Source organism: Coffea arabica, chromosome 5e (genome assembly GCF_036785885.1).
Source record: "Coffea arabica cultivar ET-39 chromosome 5e, Coffea Arabica ET-39 HiFi, whole genome shotgun sequence".
Classification (NCBI taxonomy): Eukaryota; Viridiplantae; Streptophyta; class Magnoliopsida; order Gentianales; family Rubiaceae; genus Coffea; species Coffea arabica.
Genome location: NC_092318.1, coordinates 47,892,587 through 47,904,705, shown reverse-complemented (window position 1 = coordinate 47,904,705; position 12,119 = coordinate 47,892,587). Strand labels below are relative to the sequence as shown.

At 35.3% G+C, this 12,119-nt stretch overlaps 2 protein-coding genes across 2 annotated transcripts; one reads left to right on the top strand and one right to left on the bottom strand.

Moving 5' to 3' along the window:
- The first annotated feature begins 1,992 nt into the window (after positions 1-1,992).
- LOC113687753 (uncharacterized) lies at positions 1,993-3,102 on the top strand. Its single transcript, XM_027205292.2, has one exon. The coding sequence runs from the start codon at positions 2,175-2,177 to the stop codon at positions 2,880-2,882; it is 708 nt and encodes a 235-aa protein (XP_027061093.1). The 5' UTR covers positions 1,993-2,174; the 3' UTR covers positions 2,883-3,102.
- Positions 3,103-5,735: 2,633 nt separating this feature from the next.
- LOC113743783 (NAC domain-containing protein 73) lies at positions 5,736-8,090 on the bottom strand. Its single transcript, XM_027271880.2, has 4 exons — positions 7,669-8,090; positions 7,357-7,546; positions 6,282-6,734; positions 5,736-6,128 (listed from the first exon to the last, which is right to left on the bottom strand). Coding segments are annotated over exons 1-4 (804 nt in total). The 5' UTR covers positions 7,828-8,090; the 3' UTR covers positions 5,736-6,126.
- Positions 8,091-12,119: the final 4,029 nt, after the last annotated feature.

Here is a 12,119-nt window from a genome sequence, read left to right as displayed (position 1 = left end):
TACTTGAAGTGCATAAAAAGTTTTACTTGCCACTTTTGTGGTACCAAATTAGTTACTGAGGTCCAGAAGAGAAAGACTAAAAGGCACAAATGAAAGGTAAAACTATTATCTAAAACAAATAAACTTGCAAGGTGAGAGTCACTTAACTTTTCAAATCTGTTCGTACAAACATCATGTGCTTGCACCAGATAGTCAAGGAATTCTCAAAATATTGAACTTAAAAATATTTTGTGTTCTTAAAAGTTTAAAGTACTACATATTCTAGCTAGGATTTAGTTATATAGTTGAGTGGTTTCACTTTTTTAAAAATAAAGTTAGGACATTTTGCATGTTGTTCATGTGTATACTATCTACAAAAGAACATTTAGCAATTTACTAACGTCCAAGTGACCGAGTGAAACTAAGTTTGCTACTGAATACTGATGACTATGAAATAACCTTCAACCTCCGTTTGGATTGCATATTCCATGATTTTTTATGAAAAAATTACTGTAGCGATTTGATGTATGTAAAAGAAAAAGGTAATAGGGAAATGTGATCACGAAAAACGACGTAATTTTCCGACAGAAAATGACAATCCAAACAGGGCCGAGCTTTGTATTATGTTCTTATATCAATTAAATTTCATAATTCAATCTCATAAATTTTCACTAATAGCAAAAGATACGTCAAACTAACATGCAATAGAAATAACAAAATGATCTCACATTTCTTTTCTCACAAAACTTGCCCAAAAGGAGGGAGCAATATTCTTCTCTGTCAATGTCTTTTCCCTCTTTAGTAAAAGTTATCACTTTTTCAAGACTTTTAACACAAAATTCTTCAACGTGCCAGCATGTAATTTTCACATTTTTTTTTTTTGTCAACGCAGTGGGTATCTGGGTCCGTGAACTAGTTACCGTACGACCCAACTAATCCCACTGCGTGGCCGGGAGAGGCTGCCCAACATCACCGACCAAGTAAACCCGGGGACTCGATCCCTGGACGTGGCTTTCCTCCAACTGGGACTACAACCACGGAACCGAACCACGAAGGGCATGTAATTTTCACATTTGAAATGAAAGTATTTCTGAGTTACTATAGATCTACATAATTTTAGGAAAGTTCAACTCTTGGCAGCATGCATTTATGACTTTTAAAAAATTGATAAAAGAATATCACAAACGACGTTGGTGAATGTGTCTTATTATTGAAAATTTCGTAGGTAGATCTAAGCTATGATTTCACCAATGCCGCTATAAATCTGAGGTATGATTTCACCAATGCCGCTATAAATCTGAGGTATGATTTCACCAATGCCGATGCTATAAATCAAAAAAGTGACGTGAGAAAATTTGTGCCTATTTTCATTCACAAGTAGGACTTTAGACTAGGTTTATGATAAGGGGTGCAATTGAGTCGAATTGAGATCGAGTAGTATATTATTCAAGTTTCACTCCACTTAGAAAACTTGGAATTTAACTTGAATTTGAGTTCGTCAAGTTCAAGATTTTGTTTTGCATTAATTTGAGCTCAATCGAACTTAATCGAATCTAATCGAGTTTAGAAGATATAAAATGTATATTTTGTATAATTTTAAACAAGGGATAAAAATTTCATACTAATAAATTAATATATATATATTATAAAGTTTGATTGAACTTGATTTAAACTCGATGAACTTTCGAGTTTCACATATTAAACTCAAACTTGATTTGTTAGGTAGTTCGAATTGCTTGAACTTGAACTTGAAGTCGATCAATGTGAGTTCGAACTCGAATTTTGACCGAACAAACTCACAAGGTACCCTATTAACTTTGCATTAAAATTTTCCGTTCTTGTGTAAGATAGGTGTTGGGCTTGGATTTTTTCCCGATACAGGGATAGAAATACAAGTTAACCAAACAAAAAATGTTGGAAGTGTTTACTGAGAAAGCATTCGATATATCGTGGCCCAACAGCATTCCAGTCCAACAAACCATATAATCTCCATCTTTCTCAACCCTGGCCTCCATCTTTCGCAACTAACCATCTTTCTCAACCCTGGCACGTCCCGGTCCAACCCATGAATCCATTTGGTCCAATTACAGAATATAAACGACAGCAACCTATCTCCTTAGATATTAAAGCCACTCTTCTCTTCCCTTCACCAAAAAAAATCAACAGGAAATTCTAGAAAAATCGGGAAAAAAAGGATGAAGTTCACAGATTCCCCTGTTATCGATCTCCAAGTCCTCAATAGCCACCTCTCTTTCCACCAAGACAACGGCTCCATGCACGTCGGAACCTCCGTCTGGTCTTGCTCTTTAGTCCTCGTCAAATTCGCCGAGCGCTGGCACCCTTCAATGGCGGCGGCGGGGGGGAACAACAACCCCTACGCCGACCTCCTAAACTTCACGGGCAAACGCGGCATAGAGCTCGGAGCAGGATGCGGGGTCGGTTCAATGGGTTTATTTCTACTCGGTTTAAACGACATCGTTGTTACTGATATAGCTCCGGTAATGCCGGCTTTAAAACACAACTTGAAACGGAACAAGCCAGTTTTGAAAAAGGCTTTGAAAACGGCCCATTTGTATTGGGCCAACGAGGCCCAGATGAAGGCCTTAGGCCCAGAGCCTTTTGATGTTGTTGTGGCTGCTGACGTGGTTTACATCGAGGAGTCAGTTGGGCCGTTGGTGGAGACGATGGTGGAGCTGGTTGCGGAGGACGGCGTCGTTTTGCTGGGGTACCAGGTGAGGTCCCCCGAAGCCCACTTGTTGTTTTGGGAAAAATGTGGGGAGGTTTTTGAGATTGAGAAAATCCCACACGAGCATCTGCATCCCGAGTATGCGTACGAGGAAACTGATGTTTATGTTTTGAGGAAGAAGAAGCAGAATTCCGTGGAAAATAAGAAGGCTTCGTAGTGGGACCCCGTGGTTTTTTTTTTAATTTCTATTTTTATTTTTGTCATTTTTTTTTTTTGTAGTTTTTGGGTAGTAAATTATGTTTCTGGTGAGAATTTGAGTTTGAAATTTGTATTGAGTTATACAGTAAATGTAGTAATATCAATTTAATAATGTACTATTTGGGAAAAAAAAAGTACAAGAAAAACATGCTTTGTTTATGAACAGTAGAGTTCAGATATGTTGAATTCATGTATGAAGCTGCGGTGAATTTTAAGTTTGAAGTGTGAATTCAGCTATGCAGTGATGTGTTTTTTATTCGGGATAAGCTATTACTGAAAATTGAAATATATTGTTTAGGCAAAAAGCTTCTTTTTTTGGTCTATAATTGGATGTAACTAATGATAATGCAAAATGTGTCATGCACAGAAGGAAGGTCTTATGTTTATTTAGCATCAGTACAAAGCATAGTTGCTATAACAATTGAATTGCTCTTAATCATAAGATAAAGTTTTACTTGTAGATGTATATTGAGAGTGATGAACCTATGAAGCATGGAAGGGATTCAATGGATTTGAGTGTGGTTTCTGTCATTTTTGTTATGTTTGCAATTTAAGTTGAACCGCAGAGCAGAGGTTGCTAGGTGACTGTAGTATGGTTTTCTCTATATTCGACATCTAGGGACGTATGTAACTGTGAATTTGTTTATTGAAATGAAACAGGTAGATCTTAGGCATACTTGATGATGGAGCAAAGTAAGGCCGCAAGAGATTCAAAGCTCCTCGGGCGGGCAATTTGGTCAACAATTCGACTCGAACTTGATCAAAATCGAAGTTGAGTTAAGCTCGAACAGCTTGTTTGTGAATTCAAGTCGAGCACGAGTTTTAGAGAAGGAAGCTCGAGTGCTTGACGGGTTTATTGGAGTAATTAGGTTGTCTTAATTAAAAATAATATATATGTAAAATTACATTTGTAAGTATGGAAATTGTGAAATTTATCACTAAAAATCCGAACTCTACACAAACTCGATATGGCTCACAAGAATCTTCAAGCTCATTCAAGTCGAGCTTGAACTCATATACTACTTGCTCGAGGTGAGTTCAAGGTAAGTTTGAGTAGTACTATCAATGATCGAGTTCAATTTCGAGTATAGTACGACTCAATTTGAATGCACCCCTAGAGCAAAGGTTCTTGGAGTTTATGCACTCCTAGAGCAAAGGCTCTTGAAGTTTTTCGCACTGCCTGCTTTGGAGTTCAAATTCTAAACTTGATAGTTGGAGGTGGAAAGGGTGTAGAGAGGAAAGGAATGATAATTTCAAAAAGAAAAATAAAAAAAAATCTGTTTTATTCAGAAATCCGATCAATGATAAATGGAAATTTTTTCATAGGTCTGGTTCTTCTTTGCTCCGTTTTGTCCAATTTTCTCAAATTTCATTTGGAGACGTGCTTTGATGATAACAATTTCCAATTTGTTGTCCAATTTTCTTAAGTTTCATTTGAAGAATTCTTAATGATGGGGACATGAGCACAGACCTGTTGTATGTACCAGGGTCCATTATACTTCTTTGGGTATTAATAACCCTACAACACTTATCAAAGACTTCATCATTTTTTCTTTTTTGGATAAACAAAGCAATTTCATTGTCATCAATCTGCACTAATGATAGAGAATACATCAAATATGCAATATATATATATATATAGATATATAGATAAATCAGATCTAAAATATCATAAAAAATATAACTATGAAGCTCCAAAAATCTTCCACTAATACATGAATCAATGCAACCATAATTGTTGCAGTAAGAGTTTTCTCCTAGATCTTTTCTAGTGAAAATTTTCTCCTCTTTTAGGACTTTCTCCTCGTAGGATTTCTTTGTAAGAGTTTTTCTTTACTTTTTCTTATTCTTCTTGTTATATGCGAGATTTCTTAGATGTGTTTTCTCATATCTAGAAATTCTCAAAATAAATTTTGTCAAAATCTAAACTTACTCTTTGGTTCTGAAATAGTTTTCACATTAGATAGTTGTCGAAGACAACAACTTTATCAATTTAATTTGAGAATATAATTTTTTTTTGTTTGAGTGAAGTATGAGATCTAAACTTAAGATTAGTTTCATTTGGTACCCCAAATTTGTACCTAATTCACATTTTGCACCTTAAATTTTAATTTTAAATATTTTACATTTTTGCTTTTCAGATTGGTCCTATTTAGCTCTATTTGATAACGTTTTTAGCAAAACCAATATTGTGCACAGAACGTTATCATAGCCACTCTGTTCACGAGATACATGACTATGCACATAACATATATTTCAGTCACTCTACTAGGTGGTAGTGCATTACCATCATTTCACAATCCTTATCTTTTTTTTGACGAAAGTTAAAAATATAAACCTAATCCCAGAAGAAACTTCAAAAGCCGGCAACTTTTGAGGTCCTCCCAAGGACTTATAAACCCAACCCCAAACCCCCCCAAGAACCGATGTGGGATGGCAACCCCACAAGGGCAAGCCAGTAGGCCCGCTGCTACTAAGAAGTGACGACCCCCCACAAAACCCAGTATAACTACCCTTGCAGGAATTGTCAGACATATAAAAAATCGAATTGTCTGCATGGTCTTTTATTTTGTCAATTTTGATAATGGTGTTATTGATTGGACTTACGTGAGACAAGTAATAGAGATTAGAGTGCAATTTATCCAAAATTAAGTGAAAATAGGATATAAGCTTGGGGAAGCAAAGTGATGTTAATCCTAAAAAAAAAAAAAAAAAAAGCAATCTGACTTATTATCATTAGACTTGGAAGAACAAAACTTGTATAATGCTAGACAAAAAGCAATAACCTTATTTATGTAATATGAAGCAAACATTTTCGCAGGATTAATAACATAACTTGATTCCATTTCCATAAATAACATAAAAGAAAATGGAAAGGAGTCTTCAACATTGAATTCTAAATGAAAATTTTATCTTTGTACAGTTGAACTTTTATTTCTGATCATTCCGAGAATGTTAGAAGGATGATGAATCAAGAAGTTACGTTAGCCTCTCCTGTACAAAGTAATCGAAAATTTCAGAAATTATAAATACTCCAGTTTCCTGTTAAAAACTTAAGCATGAGCTATATATCCTCCATATTAAAGGGTTTGTATGATGTGTCCCTTGGCCTTCAGCTATGGAACTTGTCTTATTTTCCAGCTTCTCCTAAATCAGCATATAATTTATTCCCCCTCTGGTAGAATTAGATTACTCCAACTGGATCCTGCGCATAAACATTAAAGAATGTTAGCCCAGAAAAAAAGCTTAGAAGTTAAGCTATTTTTTTCTTCACATCGACAATAGACCAAAAAAAAAAAAAAAAAGGGAACCATCTTTATCTCTAATTCCAATTAGGTGTTGAGCTAGACTTCCTCACATTGATCAAAGGAAATGAGAGCTGAATTGTAGTATTCGACAAAGGTAGAGTTGTTGAGATGAGAACCCTCATGTCCAATTCGCCCATTTCCTTTCACAGGAGAGTCTTTGATCAAGGAACCACATTGCCTAGGTTGAGTTTGGTAGAAAACCTTGGAAACCACTAATTCACCTTCCTTTTCATCTTCATTATTGCCTAGGTGATACTGATGCATCACCCAATTTGTTTTCTCAGGTTTTCTTTGCCTCCCATAGTTAGTGTAGAGCACAAGTATCTTCTTGAACCCTTTCACTTTTCCTTTAACAGCAACTGGCCTAGTCTTGCCTGTTTTGTGCCACCGGGTTTCGCAGCCATCTATGTCCGTGTGTACTTTTCTTCTTTTCCTAGTCCCAGTGGTGTATGCTTTTGAAGGGCGATGAAAGAAATGCCTGACTAAACCATCTTTGCTTACTCCTGCAGTATGAAGAAAAAGGCAGGTTTGTTCAGCCATTTTCCGGTCCCAATAAAATATTGGCTATTGTCATTGGCCAATATATAATATCAAAGTAAATACGTTTTTGCATGAATTTAAACCTTGAAAAATAAAAGGTGGCTCCTAGATAGCGAGGGAAAAGAGTTCATAATCAATAGCAACCTGCAACCTCCACGGAATAACATGAATTTCTTATAAGCAAATATTTCTTCCCATGTTAAAATCTATATTTCATGCAACTGTGCCGCCCAGACAATGCAAAGAAGTTTTAGAAACGTGTATCAATCTATCATTAAAACAAAGATGTTCTTAATTTCATAGATAACATAACCATAATTAATATGAGTACAGAAAGGGGGAGAAAACAGGGGTGCTACCAATCCATTCATGATAATGAAAGACCTATTGCGTAGTTAGTCAGAAACTTTGCATTGTGTAACAGATGCACCACCTTTACCATATTTTAGCATTGTGATCAGAAGAAGCCAATGAACTCTGATGATAGATTTTCTCCCTGCTGCATTTTTATGTCATAACTACATGGTAGATGCTAAGTTGGAAAGCCTAAACTATAGGATTTGGGCAATATGGCTTTATTATTACCTGGTAATTTCTCTGGATGCGTACAGCAAATTCCATTTTCTCCCTCAAGTGTGTGGATGAACTCATCGATCAGAGGATGAAGCTTATGAACATCTGATCTCACCTTTGCCTCCAAATGTTCAAGAATTTCCTGATCACTAGGATCAAATTTCACCCCAGCAGGTAATCCTGGAAGGTCATGAATTCCAGCCTAAAGATATAAGGAGCCCAAGCAAAAATGAAGCAAGTGATTAAACAAACCAAGAGAAGAAAAAAGAAGAACAAGGCCACCTATCTAAACCTGGATACGGTAAAAAAATCAATTTTCTAAACCTTTTCTGGAGACTGGAGTGTAAGACCACAGGAGGGACAAGCCATCATTTGTTTACTTTTAGGGCTTTCATGATTGTTAGCATTGTCATGATGATCCGGAGAAGTTGGCAGCCTTCTTGAAGCCGTTCGCTCGTTACTACAGTCACTACAACAAGTCATGATGATTTATTTCCTTGATTCCTCTTATGAAGATCATTCCAATGTCTACTTTAAGAATTCTTCTCAGACAATTCTAACATAAGCAAAATTCCTAGAAGAAAGACAGAGATGAATAAAGGGTTAAAAGGAAAAAGAAAAAGTAACTTGTCTCTTGGATTGCATGTGCATCATGCCTATGTTCTTCAGGGTAGGGAAAGTATTGAATTCTCCTGGAACGTTCTACTTTTTAGGCCATTGTACAATTATAGAGAGTAATCCTTTTCACTCTCTTATATCTAACTACAAATTATTGTGCCCGTGTGTGAATATGATGTTTTTTGTGGGGTGTGTGTGTGTGTGTTATTTTGGTAGGAATTCTTTAGGGATTTCATTGGTTCCAAACAGAGAAAAAGAGATCGCTTGGAGCTCACGTTTAGGTAAACTCATTGTTTTAGGAAAGCCTCATCAGCAAGAAATGTACTTAAGGGTTCTTTAAACGATACCTAAAGGGAAGTTTGAATAGATACTAAGATACTTACTGCTCGATAAGAGAAATTAAAAATCATAACCAAGAAAGAAAAGACAAAATAGAAGTATTGAGTGTAGATCGGACAACCGACTGTGAGAGACAGATTTCTTTTCTTGCATTGCATGAGGAGTATAAGCAAAGGAATAAAAATATAGTTCGTTGTCAATTTCTACTTATACTTCTCTTTACTGTTTCTCTCATATTTCATGGCTTCATTTGCACTCTAGGGCGACATTGGAACTGAAACTATTTTCTTCCCTCCCTCCTCCTCCCCCCCTCCCCTCCCGTATGGACATACTCACCAAGAACAGTAATTGTGAAGCCATAAACTTTCTATATATGTTTGTATAAGTAAATATCAGTCTTTTTTTTTAATTAATTTCCATCTTTTTTGGTGTTACAAGTAAAATATTTAGTTCTAACTTCAAAGGGATTTATAGCAAAGTAGTTGAGTGTATTTATCATGGCCATGTCTGTTGCCTAGTCATTAAAGTATTCTTAGCTTAAGCAAAAAATTAGTGTTACTGTATTTCTACGTCTCTATATATGTACACACCCTATTTCTTGATTGCTGGTGGCCTGGAAAACATCAGTGATCATCCTCACCAGAAGGCCTGTTACATCCAACATTTTCATGGGAGAAAGGATGAGAAATTGCTTTCCAAATTTGTGCAATAAAAAAAATTAAAAAATAAAAAGAATAATCTTCTTCTAACATATTAGTGATTATTTGTGAATTCAGGAGCTGAAATCGAAAAAGATACATAAAGTAAGCTGCCCCAGGATGAAAGTTCTAATTCTGTTGAGTTGGTGATTGGGAAGCTTATACATTACATATTTGTCTTATGTGCTTGGGGTGTGTACCTATGGAGATGCCTAAACAAATGATGGCTAATGTACAAAAAGCAACATCAGGAAAGTAAACAAGAAATCTAAAAGGGAATAGCAGCAATCGGTGAATTTGTGTAACACAAATCTGCTATAGAATGAGAAGGACAATTCTAGTTTGCGTAAGACATCCCGGGCATCCAATCACCAAATTCTACTAATATGACAAATGAAATGGAGTTTTGGAAGATCACATGGATGACTCTTCAGAGAAAAATCATAGCAAATTATTGAATCAATTATGTCCTTAAGGGCATGTCATCACACCTACAAATATGCAATTAGACGCACAACAACCAAACTTTTTTGTTCGCAAATTTGGAGGAGTACTTCTGCAAGCTTATTTCAAAGATTCTTGAGAGGCATTTGATCGCATATGTGCGGCTAAGAAGGTTTTTTATTAGGTGATTTCGACAATGATCCTGGTCGAGGAGAACTTTTCGATACATTAGCATAATATATAATTGAAGTTAGGCCCTATGGAAGAAGAAAAAACAAGGCACGAATGGAAAGTGTAAATGCTTGAAGCGTTTGTGTGATTTATTCATTTGTTTATCTTTGTCTAGTTTTCGTTTCACAGAACAATCATGGCTAAAAAACTCCGTGTAATTTTCCAACTTAAGTGTGCTTCAGCAATTATTCTAGCTGCTATTGTTCGAGAGGCTCAAAACATTGTTCTTAGTTGGGGAAAAATTCCTCGAACTCATGAAAATTGGATTCTAACTGTTGAGTGGGGCTTAGATTTTAAGCAATTTTGTTAGTTTATAATGCTTAGTGCCATTTTGCTGATGTAGTTTGAGGATTTCCTCGTGCATGTGTCACTTTGCAAATCATTAATGAAGTTCTTTCTATTTTGCTCAAAAAAGAGGGTAGATTACATGTAACCCCTTGCGGTTTCATTTGTTGCCACATGACTCTCCTAACATTTCAAAATGTCCACTTCACCCCATATGGTTTTATATAAAGAGGAAACTTGACGGAAAATAACTAATATTGTTAGTTGAAATACCAATAGTGTTGTTACTTAAATGCTAAATTAATCGACGATTTAACCACCTTGTATAAAAGTATATAGAGATTACGTGAATAAAAGCAAAAATCATAAGGGTGTAAAGTAAATACTTATACAACTAATAAGGGGATTATATGGATATTAAGATTTTATCACACGTGTTTTTTAAAGAATATTTGATATAAATGCTGTAACTAATTGTGCATTCCATCCACTTTTCACTTTACAAAAAACCACATAGAGGTTATATGAATATTTTAAAATTTTAGAGAGGTCATCTGGAATTTTGTAAAATTACAGCAAGACAATAAGTAATTTACCCTTATGCTATGTATGAATTATTCACATATTCTTTGTAATTATATGTATCTGCGTTAGATCTATCAACGGGTCTAGTTCGGGTCGAAATTAAAAATTTTGGACCTAAACTCGTCATAATGTACCAATTCCAAACCCGACGGTCTTGTGCTTAGGGTCCTGGAATTGGATCCAACGGGTCCAGGTCTACCCGAAAAAAATAAAGCCCAACATAAATAATGTATTTAGAAATATTTATATTATTGTACTTAGAAATAATGTATTTAGAAATATTATTGTGTTTAGAAATATTATTGTAGTTAGAAATAAAGCCCCAACAAGATTAGGGTTTGGTAATTTGATAAAAGAATTATTATTGTATTTTGAAATCTTTATATTTTATAATTATTAATGTATTATTCGGTTCCGGGTTAGATACGGGTCAGAATCCTATATCTATATCTAACCCGCTTTTTGTGAGAGTAAATGAGTACGGATCTAGGTCCGGGTCCAAATAACGAATTATTTCTTAACCCATACCCGAAAAAAACTATTGAGTGCGGGTCGGATCTGGGTTCAAACCCAAACCATTGACCGTCCTAATCTGTACTCGATAGTTATTGTTGGCAACATTCCTAAACCGGCAGAGATATGCAAGAATAAACAATTTTTATTGGCAACATTCCTCTAATGAATTTCATAGGAACTTTTATAGTGAATGGAGTATATAGAATTTTGATCAATCAAATATTGTAAAGTCCTGGTATTATTACAGGTTAGAATTGGACCATAACGGTACCATAATATCATATTGGGGAGTAAGATCGGAATTAAAGATTGATAGAAAAGCAAGGATATGGGCTCATGTGAGTAGGAAACAAAAAATATCTATTCTAATTTTATCATCAACTATGGGTTTGAATCTAAGAGAAATTCTAGAGAATATTTGCTATCCTGAAATTTTTTTGTCTTTTCTGAATGAGAAGGAGAGAAAAAAATTAGGTCAAAAGAAAATGCCAGTTTAGAGTTTATAAACAATTCGCTTGTGGAGGCGGAGATTCGGTATTTTCTAAATCCTTATGTAAGAAATTACAAAAAAAAAAAAATTCTTTCTACAAAGATGTGAATTAGGACGGATTGGTCGACAAAATATGAACGGAAGATTGAACCTTGATATCCCTCGGAACAATCCATTTTTGTTACCACGAGATATATGTACAGTTTTAGATATCTTTATCTTAAGTCGTGGTTTTGCATAGGTTGAAGATCTCACGCCTTTGAGGGCAGGGGCTCCAAGATGTGAGCTTCATGAAATACAATTTCTTTTCCCGGAAAAGCAAATACGAGAACTTTTGAAATTCTTTTCCTGGGCAAAGCAACCAACTCGCCAAAAAGTGTGTGGTAGGTATATGATTTTGCTCTATGGCTTTGAGAATAGTAAATTCACTATGATCATAGAAAAGATCTCGATATATGTATTATATGGTACACCAAAATTCAATCTAAACTTGATTTAATTCTCAGCTCCCTGTTTTTGTATGTACAGTATCACATTCTATAGGAAGCACAGCAAAAGAAGTTTTGTTT